At 52.8% G+C, this 20774-nt stretch overlaps 1 protein-coding gene across 1 annotated transcript in view; it reads left to right on the top strand.

Moving 5' to 3' along the window:
• Positions 1-20774, top strand: part of SORCS2 (sortilin related VPS10 domain containing receptor 2) — a 487624-nt gene that overhangs the window by 409998 nt on the left and 56852 nt on the right. Inside the window, exons 6-8 of the mRNA XM_070462422.1 lie at positions 4517-4581; positions 9495-9613; positions 11958-12047. Coding sequence (XP_070318523.1) covers positions 4517-4581; positions 9495-9613; positions 11958-12047 — 274 coding nt within the window. The remainder of the gene's footprint in view (positions 1-4516; positions 4582-9494; positions 9614-11957; positions 12048-20774) is intronic.

Here is a 20774-nt window from a genome sequence, read left to right as displayed (position 1 = left end):
CCCCTCCCTCCTCCCCTCTGCCCCCTCCCACTGCCTCCCCTGCCCTCCCTCCTCCCCTCTGCCCCCTCCCACTGCCTCCCCTGACTCTCCCTCCTCCCCTCTGCCCCTCCCTCCTCCCCTCTGCGCCCTCCCACTGCCTCCCCTGCCCCTCCCTCCTCCCCTCTGCCCCTTCCCACTGCCTCCCCTGACTCTCCCTCCTCCCCTGACTCTCCCTCGTCCCCTCTGCCCCCTCCCACTGCCTCCCCTGACTCCCCCTCCTCCCCTCTGCCCCCTCCCTCCTCCCCTCTGCCCCCTCCCTCCTCCCCTCTGCCCCGTCCCACTGCCTCCCCTGACTCTCCCTCCTCCCCTCTGCCCCTCCCTCCTCCCCTCTGCCCCCTCCCTCCTCCCCTCTGCCCCGTCCCACTGCCTCCCCTGACTCCCCCTCCTCCCCTCTGCCCCCTCCCACTGCCTCCCCTGACTCTCCCTCCTCCCCTCTCCCCTGCTCCCCCCCCCCCCCCCCCCGTCCTGACTCAGCCCCTGACTCACTGCCTGGCGTGCAGCCCCGGCCCCCTCCCCATTTCTGGCATCTCTTGGGAGCTGATCAAAATCGATCTGCGTAGGTAGGACTCTAGTCTCACTGCCCCAGTGAGGGGGCTCCGGTGCTCAGGAAATGCCTGTTGGATGAGCGAGCGAGTGAGGCCCACGGAGGATGAGACTTGGCCGAGGTCCGCGGGCAGAGGAAGGGGAAGCCTCCGAGCGTGGAACTCCCGCGGCCTCTAGAGGTGCACAGAGAGACAAGCTCTGTACCAAGTTGTGATTCCTGAGTGTGGACGTGTGCGCACACCCACTCGTGTTCTCTGCTTCGCATCTCGTTCGGGCCACACACTAACGCATGGACTTCCGCCAGGCCACAGTCCTGTCTCCGCAGGACGGACACGTGGAGACAGCTCCCTGCCACCCGCCTGCCTCTTCAGTGTCTTCATGCCCATCGGGACCCGGAACTAGCGGGCTGACACAGGGCCACAGGCCGCAGGAGGGAAGCCTCGGTCTCTCCCCTGGAACAATGGCCTGTCGGTGCGCCTTCCACCACATGGCTGCCCTCCGGAGGGCCCGGGTCTTCCTCAGAAACTAGGGCACCAGTCTCAGGCCTTGTCCTTCCTGTCAACGTGGGCTCAAGGAAGTGGGGAGGGGTCAGGAGGGGGGGAGGGGCTAGGAGGGGGGGTGGGGTCCGGAGGGGAAGGGGTCGGGGGGTGGGGGGGGGCTAGATGGGGGGAGGGATCAGGATGAGGGGAGGGGCTAGGAGGAGGGGAGGGGTCAGGAGGAGGGGAGGGGCTAGGGGGAGGAGCCACGATTAGGGATGAGTCAGGAGGTGGGAGGGGTCAGGAGAAGGCCAGGGGCTAGGAAGAGGGAGGGTCAGGAGGGGAGGAGTAAGGAGGGGTTGGGGTCAGGAGTGGGGAGGGGTCAGGAGGTGGGAAGGGTTAGGAGAAGGGGAGGGGCTAGGAGGTGGGCGGGGTCAGGAGGGGAAGGGTCAGGGAGGGGGCGGTCTCTGAGCCGGTGCCCTAGGAGATTAGCCGAGCTGGCAGCTCCACTGACGCGTCCAGTCCCGGGGAGACATCTGGGGCCGCGGAGAGAAGCGGCCCACAGACACTGAAAGCAGAGCTGGTACTCATGCAGACACTTTGTTATCTTGGGCAAATCAAATGATTTTTTTCCCCAAGCTTCTGTCGTTGAAATGACAGCGGGAATTGCCAAAGCCCCATGTTCTAAGACCGTCATGTTTTGAGAAGCTAAAGCAAGTGAGCTCACTAGATTGACCTCCTGGGGTCACGGCCAGGGACGGGGAGACCTACTATGGGCCCGTGATGACGCTGGCTCGTCACCTCCCTGCTGGTCTCTCAACGGCACTGGGGCAGAATCATGACGGTCTCCCAGCGGCAGCCGCGTTGTGAACACTGACCGTCCACCAGGCCCCCACTGCGGGTCCAAGTGCATCATCATATGAAATCCACACGAGAACCCCGACTGTCTCCCCTTCATGATATGGAGGGGACGTGGGGAGAGGCCAGGGCATGCGTCCTCAGTCACCCCGCCTGGAAGCAGCAGCCCCAGGCCACGGCTGCTTCTGCCTGTGGCCAGTGGCCCTGCCCCTGGCCGCTCTGCCAGGCAATCTGCTCTCCTGCATTCCCCAGGCATTTCCAAGTCGGCCTTGGCACTCCAGCCCGAGTCCACCCATAAAGCCTCAGTCTTCCTCTTCCGTGAGCGCCAGTGCCTGCCAGGTGGGGGGCAAGGGGCAGACCTCTGTCCTGAAGGGAGGTGAGGGGGTGACCGCTGCAGCCCTGGAGGGGGCGGTGGGCGTCTTTGAGGGTTTAGTGGGATTGTTTGCATCAGAACTTCCCTTAGTAACTGTCAACTCCCCAGGATCCCAGAACTCTGGGCTTTTCCAGCAGCTTGCCCAGGCACAGGTCTTCTCAAGCAACTGCTGCTTCCAAACAGCAGACAGAGGGCCTTCCCCAGACACCAGCTTTGGGGACCTTGACAAACAAGAAGACCTAGGGGGCAACGCTTGTCCCTTCCCGCAGGGAGCCAGGCTCCATCTGAGCTGTGTAAGTGCAGAGGTTCACGAGGTCTTTCAAGACCTGTGGTCTAGGGTTTCTAGGGGCAGGGACCTCAGGCTCACCGTGCTCCCAGCCTGTTGCTGGGCCTGGTGTGTGGGCCCGCTGGGAAGTGGCAGGAGAGAGACTCTGATGGAGAGAGAGAGAGAGGGAATGAATGGATGAATGAAAAGTGAGATAAATGAATGAGTGAATGAACGAGTGCATGAGAAAGTGAGTGAGTGAGTGAATGTGAGCAAGCCATAGGCCAGGTGTCATTACCCCATTCACAGATGATGGATGATCAAACTAAACTTCCCCTGCTGAGCCGAGGACCCATCAGTGCTCCTGGTAAAGGGAACAATGTCTGACTTTGTTCAGAAAAGAGAGAAAAATGTCAGGCAGGAGACCTCCTTCCAAGGAGCTTACAGATAGCCTATTCACCAAACCTAAATCAACACTTCACCTTCCTCTCAAGACTGTCTGGAGGGTCAGAGTGATTGATGCTGGCTTCCCACACTGAAATGCCCTGACTGCACTTCCCACCACCCAGAGCTTCTGTGGATTTCCCGTGTCCAGCTGGGACCACCTGGTCCCTGGAGGAGACGAAGCACATAGGGACCCCGGTGCCAAGCTGCTGGGTGGCAAGTTGAGAAGTGGGGGGTCAGCTCCGGGCCAGGGGCTGTCAGCAGTGGGAGCTGAGTGCTCTGCGGGGACATCTCACTGGCCTGGAGGGGCCGTGGGATGCCTGTCCTGGGCGCTGAGTGGCACCTCTGATGACCCTCGCCCTGATGCAGTGAGACTCTGCATCAGATTCTCAGTCTGCTCTTTGGCAAAGTAAATGTGCTGCACCAGCCAGGTCAGTGTCTGTGACATGGTCAGCCTGGTGGACGCCTCTTGAATAGTCATATTGGCTGGAATGTACATTGTAACAAATGCGGTCAGCTCATCACACCCACGACCTCCTGGGTGTTCTGCTTAAGAGATGGCTGAAGTACACAGAAGGTTCTAAAGGGAGTGGACAGATAGAAGGTGACCATCCAGTTGACACGTGGAACCAGTAAAATCTGGGAAACCCTGGACCACATCACATCATCCCAAAGTGTCCTTTCACATGAAAAACCTGCACTCCACCTCCTGGCTGCCCCGTCCTGGGCGGGCAGGGGTCAACACTGTCCTTGCCACCCATGGGGGACATAGCCCCAGTCCCTGTGTCCTCAGGACGCATCATCCTGCCGTTCTTCTCAGCCCTCGCTGAGCACTCTGTTGTCCTCAGCCACGGTCCCCACAGTGTCCCTCAGATGTCTGAACCCCTGGACCAGTCGTGTCTAACTCTTTGCGACCCCCTGGACTCTATAGTCCATGGAATTCTCCATGCCAGAATACTGGAGTGGGTAGCCTTTCCCTTCTCCAGAGGATCTTCCCAACCCAGGGATCGAACCCAGGTCTCCCGCATTGCAGACGGATTCTTTACCAGCTGAGCCACAAGAGAAGCCCAAGAATACTGAAGTGGGTAGCCTATCCCTTCTCCAGTGGATCTTCCCGACCCAGAAATCAAACCAGGGTCTCCTGCATTGCAGGCAGATTCTTTCCCAAGAGCTGTCAGGGAAGCCCCCAAACTAGAATGATATTTCCAGACATCTCAGGCCTCATAAGATTGTTTCGATCATTAACACACAGACGCACACACACGTGCATACACACATGTACAGACATGGACTTACAAGTCTTCTCTAAACTACTGTAAATGGAAAAATGCCCAGCAAGGCAGAGGCGAGGGCTCCGTCGGCCTCCCAAGAGCAGGTGGACTCTGGGGGAGGGGCGTGTCCTCTGAGCCTGGGACCCAGGAGGCCATGAGGCTCCCAGGGGTTCTGACATCAGGCAGGCCCGTCAGGAAGGGCTTGGGGGCTTCGTTTCCAAAGCCAACCTCTGCCGTTCTTTTCCAGGGCTGTGTCTGGAGTGGATGCTGACCCTGACTTGGTCCACGTGGAGGCCCAGGACCTTGGAGGAGGTAAGCAGGGAGGACGTAGGAGCCAGGCACCCCGAGTGCTCACCCCATGGCAGGCTCGGCCGCCCTTGTCCTTGGCGACTGGCCCTGAACAGCTGACCTCGCTGTGTTACAATGTGGCATAATTTTGAATGTGCTTGTTTTCCAGCCAGGGATAAATTGAAGTCAAGGAGCTCCGCTCCAGTGGAAAAGTCTATTAAGAGGGCGATTTGTTCTGGGCCCTGAGCACCGAGTGGTTCCCCGTCTCTCAGCCCCGATCCCTCCCCTGCACTTGCTGAGTGCTGAGGTGGGGCAGGGACTCCGAGGGCTCCCCCCGCCTCCCGGGGGATAGGGGCCTTCCTGGCCGATGAGCCCAGGGGCCACACAAGCTATGAGGAAGGTCCTCTCCCGACAGAACCATGCAGTGTTCTAAACACCACAGCCAGTAGGACCTGTAGGTTGTGCCTTCACTCAACAAACACTGGCTGAGCCCCCTGCGGGCCAGGCCCAGGGCTGACCCTCCTGAGGACCCACAGGTGGACAGGATACAGCCCTGCCCCTTGCCCGGCAGGACCTCCTTGGTTTCTACTGGAGTGCAGACCCGGAAAGGGTCACGCTTAACCTACAGTGGGTGCTGACGAGTGCAAGCTGCTGTCCCTGGCGGGGGGACATACTACATGGTGGGCGGGCTCAGTGCCAGGCACCAGAGTCCTGGCCGTGACTGAAGCTCTGGAAATAGCTCCCAGCCCTCTACATGGCAGCCGGGTGACCCTGGAAGTGACCTCGGCTCGCTCCCTGCACTCAGCATCCTTCTCTGTGGAAGGGGTCCCACGCGACGTGCTCAGCCTGGGGCGGCGTGGGTCATCAAGTGGGCGGGGGGATCCCCTTACCACCTCCAGACCCTCGGCTCTTCCCTGGACGCCTGCAGCCCCCACCTGCAGGGAGCAGGGCAATGTTACTGTTGCCTCTGCTTCACTTAGAGGGCTCAGTCATGGGGCCCGGAGCCGGTGCAGACCCCAGCCCTGCCACCCTCCATGCAAAATTCCCGAACCACCCCTCTGCTCCCAGCCACCCCGGTCTGGGAATCCTGCTAGAACCCAGTCCAGCCGAGCTTGGTGGCACAGAATCCCGGCCTTTAGGACCCACTGCACTGGCCACCCCCACCCACCCTCCAGCCAGCCTGAGCTGCTGACCTTTCCCCAGGGTCTCCCTGCCCCTGTCATTTCCTCCGCGGGAAGGCTGGGCCCCTGTCCCCGGAAGGACGCTGCGGTGGCATTGCAGGCTGTGGACAGGAGGACGGTCACTCCTGTCACACTGGGGCTTGCTCACGAGAGCCAAGCGTCCACCTCCGTTCTCAGCCCCGTGGTCAGAAACGTCCCCTCGGCAGCCGGAGTGGCTCCAGAGAGTGGTTTATGCCACAGAGATTAGCGCGGGCTGCGGGCCAGCCCCTTCCCCACGGCACAGCCTGTCAGCGCCGTGAGAGGTGGGCTCTGTCTTGCTGGCAGTACAGCAGGAACAAGGAGGCCCTGAGCATCGTGACGTGAGTGAGCGAACGAGCGGACGAACGCATGCGTGAGTGAGGGGGCAGGTGAGTGAACGAAGCAGCGAATGGGTGAGTGAGCAGACCGAGGTCCACTGAGGCTGGCCTGGGTTAGACCCCACAGCATGCCCAGCCAGGCAAGCCCACGACAGGACATTCAGTGCTGACCACAGGGAGTGACTGGCCTGTTTAGAGGGGAGACGGACGTGGTTCTAGAGGGAACGGGCTGTGGCACAGCCATGGCTGATTGCGAGCCTACTGTGCGCAGTTCTCAGGGCTGATTGTGAGCCTACTGTGCGCACTGTTTTCAGGGCTGATTGTGAGCCTTCTGTGTGCACTGTTTTCAGGGCTGTTTGCAAGCCTACTGTGCGTGCTGTTTCAGGGCTGATTGTGAGCCTTCTGTGCGCACTGTTTTCAGGGCTGATTGTGAGCCTACTGTGTGTGCTGTTTCAGGGCTGATTGTGAGCCTACTGTGCACGCTGTTTCAGGGCTGATTGTGAGCCTACTGTGCGCACTGTTTTCAGGGCTGATTGTGAGCCTACTGTAAGCACTGTTTCAGGGCTGATTGTCAGCCTACTGTGCACGCTGTTTTCAGGGCTGATTGTGAGCCTATTGTGCGTGCTGTTTCAGGGCTGATTGTGAGCCTACTGTGCGTGCTATTTCAGGGCTGATTGTGAGCCTACTGTGCACGCTGTTTTCAGGGCTGATTGTGAGCCTATTGTGTGTGCTGTTTCAGGGCTGATTGTGAGCCTACTGTGTGTGCTGTTTCAGGGCTGATTGTGAGCCTACTGTGCACACTGTTTCAGGGCTGACTGTGAGCCTACTGTGCGTGCTATTTCAGGGCTGATTGTGAGCCTACTGTGCACACTGTTTTCAGGGCTGATTGTGAGCCTACTGTGCGTGCTATTTCAGGGCTGATTGCGAGCCTACTGTGCATGCTGTTTCAGGGCTGATTGTGAGCCTTCTGTGCGCACTGTTTTCAGGGCTGATTGTGAGCCTACTGTGCGCACTGTTTTCAGGGCTGATTGTGAGCCTACTGTGCACACTGTTTTCAGGGCTGATTGTGAGCCTACTGTGCACACTGTTTTCAGGGCTGATTGCGAGCCTACTGTGCATGCTGTTTCAGGGCTGATTGTGAGCCTACTGTGCACACTGTTTTCAGGGCTGATTGTGAGCCTACTGTGCACACTGTTTTCAGGGCTGATTGTGAGCCTACTGTGCACGCTGTTTTCAGGGCTGATTGTGAGCCTATTGTGTGTGCTGTTTCAGGGCTGATTGTGAGCCTACTGTGCGTGCTATTTCAGGGCTGATTGTGAGCCTACTGTGCACGCTGTTTTCAGGGCTGATTGTGAGCCTATTGTGCGTGCTGTTTCAGGGCTGATTGTGAGCCTACTGTGTGTGCTGTTTCAGGGCTGATTGTGAGCCTACTGTGCACACTGTTTTCAGGGCTGATTGTGAGCCTACTGTGCACACTGTTTTCAGGGCTGATTGTGAGCCTACTGTGCACACTGTTTTCAGGGCTGATTGTGAGCCTACTGTGCGTGCTATTTCAGGGCTGATTGTGAGCCTACTGTGCATGCTGTTTCAGGGCTGATTGTGAGCCTACTGTGCACACTGTTTTCAGGGCTGATTGTGAGCCTACTGTGCACACTGTTTTCAGGGCTGATTGCGAGCCTACTGTGCATGCTGTTTCAGGGCTGATTGTGAGCCTTCTGTGCGTGCTGTTTTCAGGGCTGATTGTGAGCCTACTGTGTGTGCTGTTTCAGGGCTGATTGTGAGCCTACTGTGTGTGCTGTTTCAGGGCTGATTGTGAGCCTACTGTGCGTGCTGTTTCAGGGCTGATTGTGAGCCTACTGTGCACACTGTTTCAGGGCTGATTGTGAGCCTACTGTAAGCACTGTTTCAGGGCTGATTGTCAGCCTACTGTGCACGCTGTTTTGAGGGCTGATTGTGAGCCTACTGTGCACGCTGTTTTCAGGGCTGATTGCGAGCCTACTGTGCACAGTTTCAGTGGTTGATTATGAGCCTGCTGTGTGCACTGTTTTCAGGGCTGATTGTGAGCCTACTGTAAGCACTGTTTCAGGGCTGATTGTCAGCCTACTGTGCACGCTGTTTTCAGGGCTGGTTGCGAGCCTACTGTGCACACAATTTTCAGGGCTGATTGCAATCCTACTGTGTACACTATTTCAGGGGACCCTGCCGGTGAGTTAGGGCACGTCTTTCGGCCCCCAGCCCAGCCCCCTGGCACTCTCTATCCTACCCAACTACCCCAGGCCATGGGTAGGATATGCCCCCAAAGGTGCTGATGTCTCTGAGCACCTGGCTTTGGTCCCTGTGGTTAATTCCGCTCCTGCCCACCTATGGAAGAGATGAGTCCCCAGGGAAAAGGCTCCAGGCAACTCCCCAGGCCCCATCCCAGAAACAGGTTCTGAGGGAATGGGAGTCTCCAGGCAAAGCTGGTGTTCCATTTGCTCAACCATAGAAATTTCAAAAACGATGAAAGGGTTTGCCTAAATCTAAAGGGGAAAGAACTCCTGAGTCCCGCTCACACCCACCTGTTGATTGGGTGTGAGTGGAGAGACATCTGGAGGGCGGGAGGGGTCCCAGCCGTGACAGGCACTATGGCCCTGGACTGTCCCTTCCCCGGGTGACCACACGCTAGGCCCGGGGAAGGCCAGTGGGTGGGGGTTGTGTGGGGCTCTCCTGCCCACCATCTCTGGGGGTCGCTCTGCGGTCCGTCTCCCAGAGGGGGGTCCAGGTGCCCAGGGGTGTGCAGGTGCTGTGTCCGCAGGGGCAGAGGGCGCACGGGGCAGAACGTGGGCCAAGTCCTGCGCTCACAGAGCTGTGCTCTCCTGCACGACTTTAGCCCAGGCTCAGCAAACGCTTCCCATCAAGGCCCGCTGCTAAACGTTTCAGCTTGGCTGCCCATGTGGCCTGTTCTGCCCGTGACCGCCATAGTGGCATGAAGGCGCTGTGTGTGATGCGTAAAGCTGCAGACACAGCTGTGTTCCAATGAGCCTTTCTTTGGGAAAAGCCTGGGGGCCATCCTGGTGGCCCTGAGCAGACAACTCTCTAACTCCGCTCAGCCTCAGTTTCTGCGTCTAGAAGATGGGACACCCCCCCCCAACCAGAGGATGGTCCTAAGGATTCGGAGCTCCGCCCAGGAGAGCTCCGGGCCCAGAGCCACCCCCCACTCAGCAGCAGATATAGTAATCACAGGGCCAACCCTTCAAAATTCAGACCCACAAACAACATCCGCGGCGGTGGTTTCAGAACACAGACGGAGCCAAGAAGGCTTAGCACTTCGTCATGTCTGGGGCTGCATCTGACTCCGTCAGCTAGCGTCTGGGTATTTAGAGATTTCACGCCCCGCCTGGCTGCCTCTTCTCTCCTGCAGGTTTTCGCTACATCACCTGCCAGATCCACAACTGCTCGGATAACATGCAGACGATGCCCTTCGTGGGTCTTATCGACCATGGCTCTCTGACCGTGCAGGATGATTACGTGTTCGTTAAGGTGAGCTTGCTTCCGGGCTCCTGGAAATTGGCAGGAGGTGATGTGGAATATAAGCCACTCTGGGGAAAATGGAATCACTCCAACAGGAAGCCATAAAATGGCTATTTTACTTCCAAGTGCTACTTACTTCAGTTCCTCCTGCCCCTGCGATGAGGCAACCCCCCCCCCAGGACCCCACAAAGCCAGAGCACTGGCAATGGGCTGCCATTTGCTCCTTCTCCATTTGTCCACCAGGACCCCCCACAGCTCAGGGCCCCCAAGCCTGAACCCATGTTGCTCCGTCTGGTTCTGGTGGCTTTGAGTTGATATGGGTTGCCCTGGTCATTGTTCTTGGCTACTGGGCATCAGCTGTCCACAGCCCAGGGACCAAGTCCTGCTCCCTGCTGCTTAGACCACAGCTGGGACCACCCTCCAAAACCGTGTGATCTGACTGTTCAGAAACTCCAGGGAGCAGCTGGTCATACCACTTCTTGATTACTTCCACTGACGAGGAACTCGCTCCTTTCAAAACAGCCCACCCGCTCTGAGAGAACTCAGATCTTTGGAAACGTCGTTACAGCAGTGAGATAAAGTGCTTCCTCGACTCTCATCTGCTGGTCCCTGTTCTGCCCCCTGGGATCCCAGGAGATAATACCACAAGCTCTCGTGGAGACAGCCCCTGGGTGCTCTCTCCACTGAAGTCTCCCCCATCTCAGAGACACTTCATCGCCCCAGCAGAGTGAACCAACACCTCCTGTAGAGCTGGGGCTGGCACTGGCAGGGTGTGTTGCGGCCCCTGTTAGAGCAGTCAGTAGAGGCTCCTGCCACCGCCAGCCCTGACGCCCAGCCCTGTTCTCATCCTCCTTCACCCACTGCTGACGCCCCTCGGCTTCCCATCTCTTCTGTGTTTGCACATGCTCTTCCCTGGGCTTGGAGTGCTCGTGGCCCCTTCTCCACCTCCTCTTCCAATACTCTGTCATATACTCCCTCCTCCAGGAAGCCTTCTTTGGCTTCTATCTACTTCAGACCCACTGGTTGCCTCCTTGGAGCACTCCTAGCTCTCTCCCTTCCTTCACTGCAGCCCAGGCCACACTGGCATCCGTTACTGTTTACCATGGACACTGCAGTCTGCAGGGAGGGCGTGCTCCAGGTCTATACTCAGCACCTCCTACTGCATTTCTCAAACATCTGCTGAGTGTTGGAGCAACAATGGCATCAGCTTCTCTGACAATCAGTCCCACGTGGAGTGTTTTCAAAACATTTTGCTTGGTCCGCCAGCACCCCAGCCTGAGATCCTGGGGACACAGCTGTGGCCGAACGGGCTGGGCTGGTCCTTGTGCAGCAGGGGGCCCTGGATGGGGGTGGGGGCTTGGTTAGAGGTGGGGAAGGCTGGCCAGGCCGAGGGTGGGCCATGGGAGGGGGCTCAGGGAGGACTGGGGTGCTGTAAGGAAGCAGGGGCCACTGTGATCGGGCAGCTCAGGGACCAGGTCTAGAAGTGGGGGCTCAAGAAGCTGAGTTGCGGTGGGTGAAGGAGCCACCCCTGAGCTCAGCCTTGGCGGTGCTCAAGCGTGATCATGACCGCTCTCAGCTCTGTCGCAGAGGCCTGGTCTGCCGCTGGTGACACTGTCTGCGTCAGACCGGGGAGGTGCGTGCCTGGCTAGGCGCTGAGGTCAGGGGCCACAGGCCTCCAGCTCCTGGCCCAGTCCGACTCCCATCACCTGTTGCACTCTTGTTCCCCTTCCCCTCTCCTTCCTCTCCACTTGTCCCTTCCCCCAAAGAAGCAAATGCCGCCCTTTCCTGGCTCTTCCATTGTCTCCCATGGGAGACAAGTTACTCCAACTCTGGGCCGCACTTTGCTCATCTGTTAAGTGCAAGTGGCCGCAGCTCGTGGAGTTGCTGGTGTGGATGCGGATGCGCTGTCTTACGTCATACACGTGGCAGTCTCAGGAGCCTTGCCTGCCGTTTTGCTTCTCTTACCTTGTGTTCTGGTGGCACCTTGTGTGACTTGAACTCGCCTTTGTCCTGCCTCGTGGTGGCCCACCAAGCATCCTCACTAAGAGAAGTTCTGGGGAACAGAATTTTCTTTCCCTTGTACTGTAACTCAGATATAGGGAAGCGAAGTGCTGAAAGAGGGAAGGAGATTAGTTCTAACTGAGGGAGGTGGAGGAAGACTTCCCAGAGGTGGGGCATTTGGCATGGGGCTCTGGAGGATGAATAGGAGTCTGTCTAGTTCAGGCAAAGCACATGCAAACAACTTGAAAGGGCATTTTCACCCGCTGAAATACAAGGTGTAGTTTTCATTCATGAAGATCTGGCTTAACTGGAAACCGAGCCCCTTAAAAAAGTATTCTTCCCCTCCTGTTAGGCAACCGCAACAAACCAGACCAAATACTACATCTCTTACCGTCGCAATGAATTTGTCCTGATGAAGCTGCCAAAGTATGCATTGCCGAAGGTAAGAGTGGGTTCCCTGTTCCACCTGGCCCTGAGCTGCGTCCTGAGCCTGCACTGACTCGGGGCCCTGCAGGTGCTTGGTGATGGCCGGGTCAGGATGGACAAGAGCAAGGCGGCCATGCTTCCTCCAATGACTCCGCTCCCCCTCCATTCCATCCTTGCATGTGCCCAGCTTCATCCTGTCCTAGGGGCTCCACGACTCTCCTTCCTCTGCCTGTTTTTCCTTTTCCCCAGACTCCTGCACATGTGATGTTTCAGAGCAATATCTCTTCCCATTGACCCTCCAGGCTGGTCCTGCTCACACCTTACCCGTCTGTTCCCTGACACTCAGGCTGTCATCTGGAGTTTCTGGGGCTGGGGTGCAGTTTCTGTTTTATTCACCACTGCATTCCTGCTGTCTACTACGGTGCCTCGTATGCACTAGGTGCTCAATTAATGCTACTTCCTTCCCCTTGTGTATATGTGTGTATGAGTTGGTCAGTTGTTTCTGACTCTTTGCAACCCCATGGACTGTAGCCTGCCAGACTCCTCTGTCCATGGGATTCTCCAGACAAGAATACTGGAGTGGGTTGCCATTTCCTTCTCCAGGGGATCTTCCCAACCCAGGGATCGAACCCGGGTCTCCTGCATTGCAGGCAGATTCTTTATCATCTGAGCCACCAGGGAAGTCCTGGCAAGCAAAGAAGGGGAACATGGAGGCTTCCCAGACCCTGCCCCTGCCCTGTTTCAGAGTGAACTCCACAGTCCCCTCCCTGCTGGTATGGTATTCCAATTTTACAAAGGAAGTGACTGAAGATCAGAGAGGCCAAGTATCCTGTCTGAAGTCACACAGCTGGTAAGAAGCCGAAGCACGTGTCACACTGAGGTCCGGGGTGCGGGGGTCTGAGACCAGCCTCCGGCCACATCCCCCTCTGGAGGATGGTTTCCACTCCATGTGCATAATTCAGAAACACAGACAGAAGCAGCCTTTCCCCACCCACACACTTACTGAGCATCACTTATAAGCTGGGAACTGACTCTACAGCTGTGAGTCAGACACCCCAAATTCCTGCCCTGGCTGGGTGTTCAGAGGAAACAGGCAGAAAGTCAGGCAGACAAATGTGTGAAATAACTGCTGGCCGTGTGCTGTAAAGGGGATAAGAGGCCGAGCCAGAGGGTGACAGAGGCTGGGGGGAGCTTCTCTGAGCGGGCTGTTTGCTCTGAAGCCCAAAGGCTGGGGGAAAGCCGTTCAGGGCTAGGACGGTGCAGGTGCAAAGGCCCTGGGGCCAGAGAGGCCTGGCTGGAGGGCAGAGGGTGGGGGCCAGGTGAGAGAAGGCAGTCCTTCCTATCACCCAGCTCCAAAGGATGACCGAGGACCTGCTGATATGGGTGGCTTTCATATTGGTGCTAAATATCCTCACTCGGGGGTCCAGCCCAGGACCGGTGATGAGCCGGGGTGGGAGGTATGCACAACTCAGGCTGCTCTTAGGGACAATCCCCCGACCCCAAGCCCAGGGTGGGGTGTCCCAAGACCACGTACGGTCTCGTGAGCACACTGCCCATCCAGGCAGCAGGCTGCTCCCTCTCCACCAAATTCAGATCCCGTGTTCCCACCAACAACGTGGAGAGCTAGCTAACTGAATTTCCTAATCAGATTTTGTTGTTATGCGGTGAATTTGTGACTCTTGCCTCTTTCTTCCACTCAAACCATTTCCATCCTTTTTTTTTCTTTCCATTAATGGCCCAAGTAACATCATGAGAACAACAGAAATCAGAGCCGAGGGGAGCTCACCAAGGCCCCCCCACCTCCTTCCCTCCCGCCCCTCCCCCAGCCCTGTTTGCGGGCCCCTAGTCCCTGGCCCCGAGCCAAAGCGACTTCTGCAGCTGCGTCATTGCAGTCACTCCGTCGGCAGCCTGGCTTTCACATGACAGTGTCTTGGAGAATTTTCCCCGAATGATACATGATATCCCCTTTAAATGACCGCAAAACTTTCAACTTGGGAGACTGTACCTTGTTCAGCTAAGCCAGACTCCTGTTGTTTAGACATTTGGGTTGTTTCCATATTTCATAAGTATAAACAGAGCTGATAGGAATATATTTGTGCCCACAGGTATTTCTTTTTTTATTTTCACAACTTAGTCTAGGAAAAATTTCTGGACCAAGGATATAAATATTTGTGGAGCTTAGTTGCTTTCTAAAAGGGTTCCACCTTGCCGCCAGCAAAGTTAGAATAGGCCTGGTTGAACATAGCTTTGCCAGATTTTGCGTTGTATCAATTCTATTTTCCTTCTACTTAAAATGGTATAAATGGCCTCATTCTGCCATTTTAATTCACCTATCTCTGAAAACTAAAGTGGGTAAACAGTTTTCATTATATTTGTCAGCATTCTTTGCTTAAATTGTTTACTTGTAGAGATTTTTTAAAAATACTCATGTTCCCTAAGAGAAAAAAAAAAAAAAAAAGCAGGCAAAGGCTATAAACAGACAAAAGAGAGGAAAAATCCAAATGACTACTGATTCTATAAAAACATTCATAAGCATAAAGTGAATGCAAATTTACTTTAAAGTGAAATAGTCTTTTATCTGTAATATGTTCACATAAAATAAAATCCGTACAGTGTAGGAATAAAGGAGAAAGTGACATCAGGGAAGAGGGTGGGGTGGAAGCACACAGTCTGTCTTCTCACTTAGACAACAATCAGGCTGGCACAACCCTCCTGGTGTAACGATTTTGGAACTCCTGGTCTGTTCCAAGGCTTGCAGCTTCCAGAGGAAGGCTTGCAGGGTAAGTCATCAATTTCCACAGTTTTGGCTCTTCCCAAGGTAGCAGCTACCCGTCTCTCCTGACTCCCCCCTCAGTAACAGGGTAGCATCCGTGCACATGTTCCTGGAACAGTGGACACACAGCTTACAGGACTCATGATGCTAATCCTTGGGCACCAGTAGGTCTGGGGCTGTATGCTCATGATCATGAAGTACTTAATTTCTTCTACTTGGAGGTTGTTTTAGCATCTGTAAAGCAACTCAGGAAATGTACATCAGATACTATTATCTAGGTCCTTCAGATAGGAGCTAAAGCAGAGGATATGGGGGAAGGGTCTGCCCTGGGGTGGCCCCGTGGGGTCTTGCTGAACTTACAGCCAGAGCCTGTTTCCGCCCCATCCCCACATTTATTTTCCTTCTTTTCCCTTTTGGAAGCCAACATTTAAGGACAGAGGATGAGATGATCGGATGGCATCCCCGCAATGGACATGAATTTGAGCAAGCTCCAGGAGATAGTGAAGGACAGGGAAGCCTGGTGTGCTGCAGTCAGTGGGGTCACAAAGAGTCAGACATGACTTAACAACAACAGTTTAAGGATGAGGACATTCAGAAGCAACTGCCATATGGAGGGATTTAAAAAGTCATCAAGCGTGCCCAGGAAAAAGCTCACACTCAGATAAGACTTGAGGAGAACTTCAGTTTACACCTCAGGCTGATTCCTGACACACAGCCTGCAGCTAATAAAAAAAAAAAATCCAGCAAACCCTGGGGAGGGGAGAAAATCTGATTTCCAGAGTTACTGCATTATTAGATTCCAACATCCAGTTTTCAACAGCAAAGAAACTACAAGGCAAACAAAGCAAGGCCATCCATTCAAAGGGGGAAACACCAACAGAAGTTGTCTCTGAGAAAGGCCAGATGGCAGATTTACTAGACGAAGACTTTAATATAACTGTCTTCAAGATGCTCAAAGAAATAAAAGAAATGGGGAGGAAGTCAAGAAAACAATGTACTCATGAATTAGAATTACAAGCATACCTTGTTTTATTGCACCTAGCAGATATTGCATTTTCTTTTTAACAAATTGTAAGTTTGTAACAACCCTGCATGGAGCCAGTCTATTGGGCCATTTTTCCAACAGCATTTAGTTTTTCTCTTTGTGTCACATTTTGGTAAATCTCACAATATTTCAAACCTTTTCATTATTACATATTCATTATGATCAGTGACTTTTGATGTGACTGCTGTAATTGCTTGGAGCCAACTTAATTGATACACATTATGTGTGTTTTGACTGCTCCCCTGAGCAGCCATTCCCGCATCTTTGTCCTTCTCCTCTGGCCTCCCTGTTCCCTTAGACAGAACAAAATTGACATTACAATGGTCTCTAGGTGTTCTCATGAAAGGAAGAGTCACGCTTCTTTCACTTTAAATTAAAACCTAGAAATGATTACCCTTAGTTAGGAAGACATGCTGAAATCCAATATAGGCTGAAAATCAGGACTTTTTCAGCAAACAGCCAGGTTGTGAATTGAAAGGAAAAGTTCTTGAAGGAAATTAACAGCGCTACTCCTATGAACACATGAACAAACAGCCTTATCACTGATATGGAGAAAGTCTGAATCATCTGGATAGAAGATCACACATTCCATTAAACAAAGCCTAAACCCAGAGCAGAGCGGTGCGCTGCGCTAAGGTGCTCAGTCATGTCCGACTCTTTGCAGCCCCAAGTTCCTCTGTCCATGGGGATTCACCAGGTAAGAATACTGAGGTGGATTGCCCCGCCCTCTTCCAGGGGATCTTCCCAACCCAGGGATCAAACCCAGGCCTCCCACACTGCAGGTGGATCATTGTACCACCTGAGCCACCAGGGGAGCCCAAGCAAAGCGCTAACTCTCTTCAATTCTATGAAGGCTGAGAGGTGAGGAAGCTGCAGAAGAAAAGTTTGAAGCTAGCAGAGGTTGGTTCATGAGGTTTAAGGAAAGAAGCCATCTCCATAACATCAAAGTGCAAGGTGAAGCAGCAAGTGCTGATGTATTGATAGAAGCTGCCCCAAGTTATCCAGATACAGCTAAGATCATTAATGAAGGTGGCTACAGTAAACAATCAATTTTCATTGTAGACTTACAGCCTCTGCTGGAAGAAGATGCCATCTAGGACTTTCATAGGTAGAGAGGAGAAGTCAGTGCCTGGCACCAAAGCTTCAAAGGATTTCGCTGATGCTCTTGGTAGGGGCTAATGCAGCTGATGACTCTAAGTTGAAGCCTGTGCTCATTTACCATTCTGAAAATGTTAGGGCGCATATGGATCATGCTAAATCTACTCTGCCTCTGTACTACAAATGGAACGAAGCGTGAATGACAGCATATTTATTTACAGTATGGTGCACTGCCTACTTTAGGCCCACTCTTGCGACCTAGTGCTCAGAAAAAAAAGATCCCTTTCAAAATATCACTGCTCATTTGACAAGGCACCTGGCCCCGCCAAGAGCTCTGATGGGGCTGTGCAGTGAGACTGATGTCAGCATGTTGCTTTCATACCTGCTGACACAGTGTGCATTCTGCAACTCATGGATCTAGGAGTGACTTCAACTTTCAAGTCTTAACATTTAATAAATACAGCTCACAAGGCTATGACTGATACAAACAGTGATTCCTCTGATGGATCTGGGCAAAGTCAATTGAAAACCTTCTGGAAAGGATTCACCATTCTAGATGCCATTAAGAACATTTGTGATTCATGAGAAGAGGTCAAAGCGTCAACATCAGTAGGAGTTTGGAAGAAGTGGAGTCCGGCCTTCATGGATGACTTTGAAGGGGCCAAGACTTCAAAGGAGGAAGTAACTACAGATGCAGTGGAACCAGCGAGAGAACCAGAATTAGAAGTGGAGCCTGAAGATGTGACTGAATTTCTGCAAGCTCGCGGAAGAATTTCAAGGAATAAGGAGGTGCTCCTCATGGATGAGCAAAGAAAGGAGTTTCTTGAGATGGAATTTACTTCTGGTGATGAAGCTGTGAAGATTGCGGAAATTACAACAAAGGATTTAGATGTTACAGAAGCTTAGTTGATGGGGCAGTGGCAGAGTTTGAGAGGATTGATACCAATCTTGAAAGAAGTCTACTGTGGGTAAATGCTATCAGACGGCATCGTGTTCTACAGAGAAATTATTCAAAAAAGGAAGAGTGAATAGGTGCAGCATTGTTCATTCTTGTCTTATTTTAAGAAGTTGCCACAACCACCACCTGGATCACCCAGCAGCCATCAGCATCTAGTTCAGACTCTCCAGCAGCAAGGCTGTGGTGCGTGTGATCAGATTGGCTAGTTTTCTGTGATTATGGTTTCATAGATGCCTTCACTGATGCCTTCTCACAACACCTACCGTCTTACTCGGGTTTCTCTTACCTTGGACGTGGGGTATCTCTTCACGGCTGCTCCAGCAAAGCGCAGCTGCTGCTCCTTACCTTGGACAAGGAGGGTCACCCCTCCTGACCTTGAACGTGGAGTAGCTCCTCTCGGCCCTCCTGCGCCGCGCAGCTGCCGCTCCTTGGACATGGGGTAGCTCCTCTCAGTCGCCACCCCTGACCTCAGAAATCACTGCAGATGGTGATTGCAGCCATGAAATTAAAAGACACTTACTCCTTGGAAGGAAAGTTACGACCAACCTAGATAGCAAATTAAAAAGCAGAGACATCACTTTGCCAACAATGGTCCGTCTGGTCAAGGCTATGGTTTTTCCAGTGGTCATGTATGGATGTGAGAGTTGGACTGTGAAGAAAGCTGAGCGCCGAAGAACTGATGCTTTTGAACTGTGGTGTTGGAGAAGACTCTTGAGAGTCCCTTGGACTGCAAGGAGATCCAACCAGTCCATCCTAAAGGAGATCAGTCCTGGGTGTTCATTGGAAGGACTGATGCTGATGCTGAAGCTGAAACTCCAATACTTTGGCCACCTGATGCAAAGAGCTGACTCATTGGAAAAAGACCCTGATGCTGGGAGGGATTGGGGGCAGGAGGAGAAGGGGATGACAGAGGATGAGATGGCTGGATGGCATCACCGACTCGATGGACATGAGTTTGGGTAAACTCCGGGAGTTGGTGATGGACAGGGAGGCCTGGTGTGCTGCAATTCATGGGGTCACAAAGAGTCGGACACGACTGAGCAACTGAACTGAACTGAACTGAACTCCACCAGCAAAAGATTATGACTCACTGAAATCTCAGATGGTGGTTACCCATTTTTTAACAATAAAGTACTTTTTAGTTAAGGTATATATATTTCATAAGACATAATGCTACTGCACACTTAATAGATTACAGTATAGTGTGAAAGTAAATTTTATATACACTGAGAAACCAAAGAAATCTGTGTGACTCACTTTATTGTTTGATTTATTGTGGTGGTCTGGAACTGAACCCACAGTATCTCTAAGGTGTCCCTGTACCAAAAAATAGAACACATAAATGGAACCAAAATGGAATTCTGAAGCTAAAAGGACTGATAATTGAAATGGAGAATCCACTAGAGAGATTCAAAAACAGATGTGAGCAAATAGAAGAAAGAATCAGAGAACTTTGAAGATAGGACAATTGAAATGATAAAACCTGAGGGAGAGAAAGAAAAAAACTTGAAGAAAAGTGGACACCATCTAAGAGACCTGTGGGCCATCATCAAATGAGCCAACATATGAACTATGGAAGTCCCAGAAGAAGAAGAGAGAGAGAAAGGGGCAGAGAAATTATTTGAAAGCCCAAAACTTTCTTAAAACTGATGAAAGACATTAACTATAAAGATCTTTAAAAGCTTGGTGAGCTCCAAGCAGCATAAACACTAAGAGTTCCACACCAAGACACATTATAATCAAACTGTGAAACACAAAGAAAGAATCTTAAAAGCGGCAAGAGACAAGTCACTCATCACATACAAGGATCATCAGTAAGATTATAGGCAGATTTATTATCAGAAACCTTGGAGGCCAGAAGGCAGTGAGTTACAATATGCAAACAGCTGAAAGAATTTGGTGAAGATGTTGGTTCCTTCAGCTGTTCCTTAAATTTTATGTAAAAATCTATGAAGAAATTTCCCCTATCATTCTTACTAAAATGTTTTTAAGCTTCCCAAAAGTACTTCTTTAAAACATTTTCACCACAACTAATGGAATAATGCAAATATATATACCATCTCTATCTGTTTACCGCTCCATCCCTCCTTTCCGTGACAATCTCACTTCATTCTTCAAGGCAACTATTGTAGGAACTCTTGCTGTTGTTCAGTCGCTTATTTGTGTCCAACTCCTTGCAACCCCATGGACCGCAGTCACCAGGCTTCCCTATCCTCCACTATGTCCTGGAATTTGCTCAGACTCATGTCGACTGAGTCAGTGATGCCATCCAACAACCTCATCCTCTGTCACCCCTTCTTCTCCTGCACTCAATCTTTCCCAGAATCAGGGTCTTTTCAAATGTCAGCTCTTCACATCAGGTGGCCAAAGTATTGGAGTTTCAGCTTCAGCATCAGTCCTTCCAATGAACATTCAGGGTTGATTTCCTTTAGGATGGACTGGTTTGATCTCCTTGTTGTCCAAGGGACTCAAGAGTCTTCTCCAACACCACAGTTTGAAAGCATTAATTCTTTCATGCTCAGCCTTCTTTGTGGTCCAGCTGTCATATCAGTATATGACTACTGGGAAAACCATAGCTTTAACTATACAGACCTTTGTTGGCAAAAGGATGTCTCTGCTTTTTAATATGCTGTCTAGGTTTGTCATAGCTTTCCTTCCAAGGAGCAAGCATCTTTTAATTTCATGGCTGCAGTCACCATCCACAGTGATTTTGGAGCCCAAGAAAATAAAATCTGTCACTGCTTCCACTTTTTCCCCCATCTATTTGCCATGAAGTGATGGGACCAGATGCCATGATCTTAGTTTTTTGAATGTTGAGTTTTAAGTCAGCTTTTTCACTCTCTCTTTCACCTTTCATCAAGGAGGCTCT

Source organism: Odocoileus virginianus, unplaced genomic scaffold (genome assembly GCF_023699985.2).
Source record: "Odocoileus virginianus isolate 20LAN1187 ecotype Illinois unplaced genomic scaffold, Ovbor_1.2 Unplaced_Scaffold_5, whole genome shotgun sequence".
In the NCBI taxonomy this organism is placed as follows: Eukaryota; Metazoa; Chordata; class Mammalia; order Artiodactyla; family Cervidae; genus Odocoileus; species Odocoileus virginianus.
This window is presented reverse-complemented; position numbering and strand designations above follow the sequence as displayed.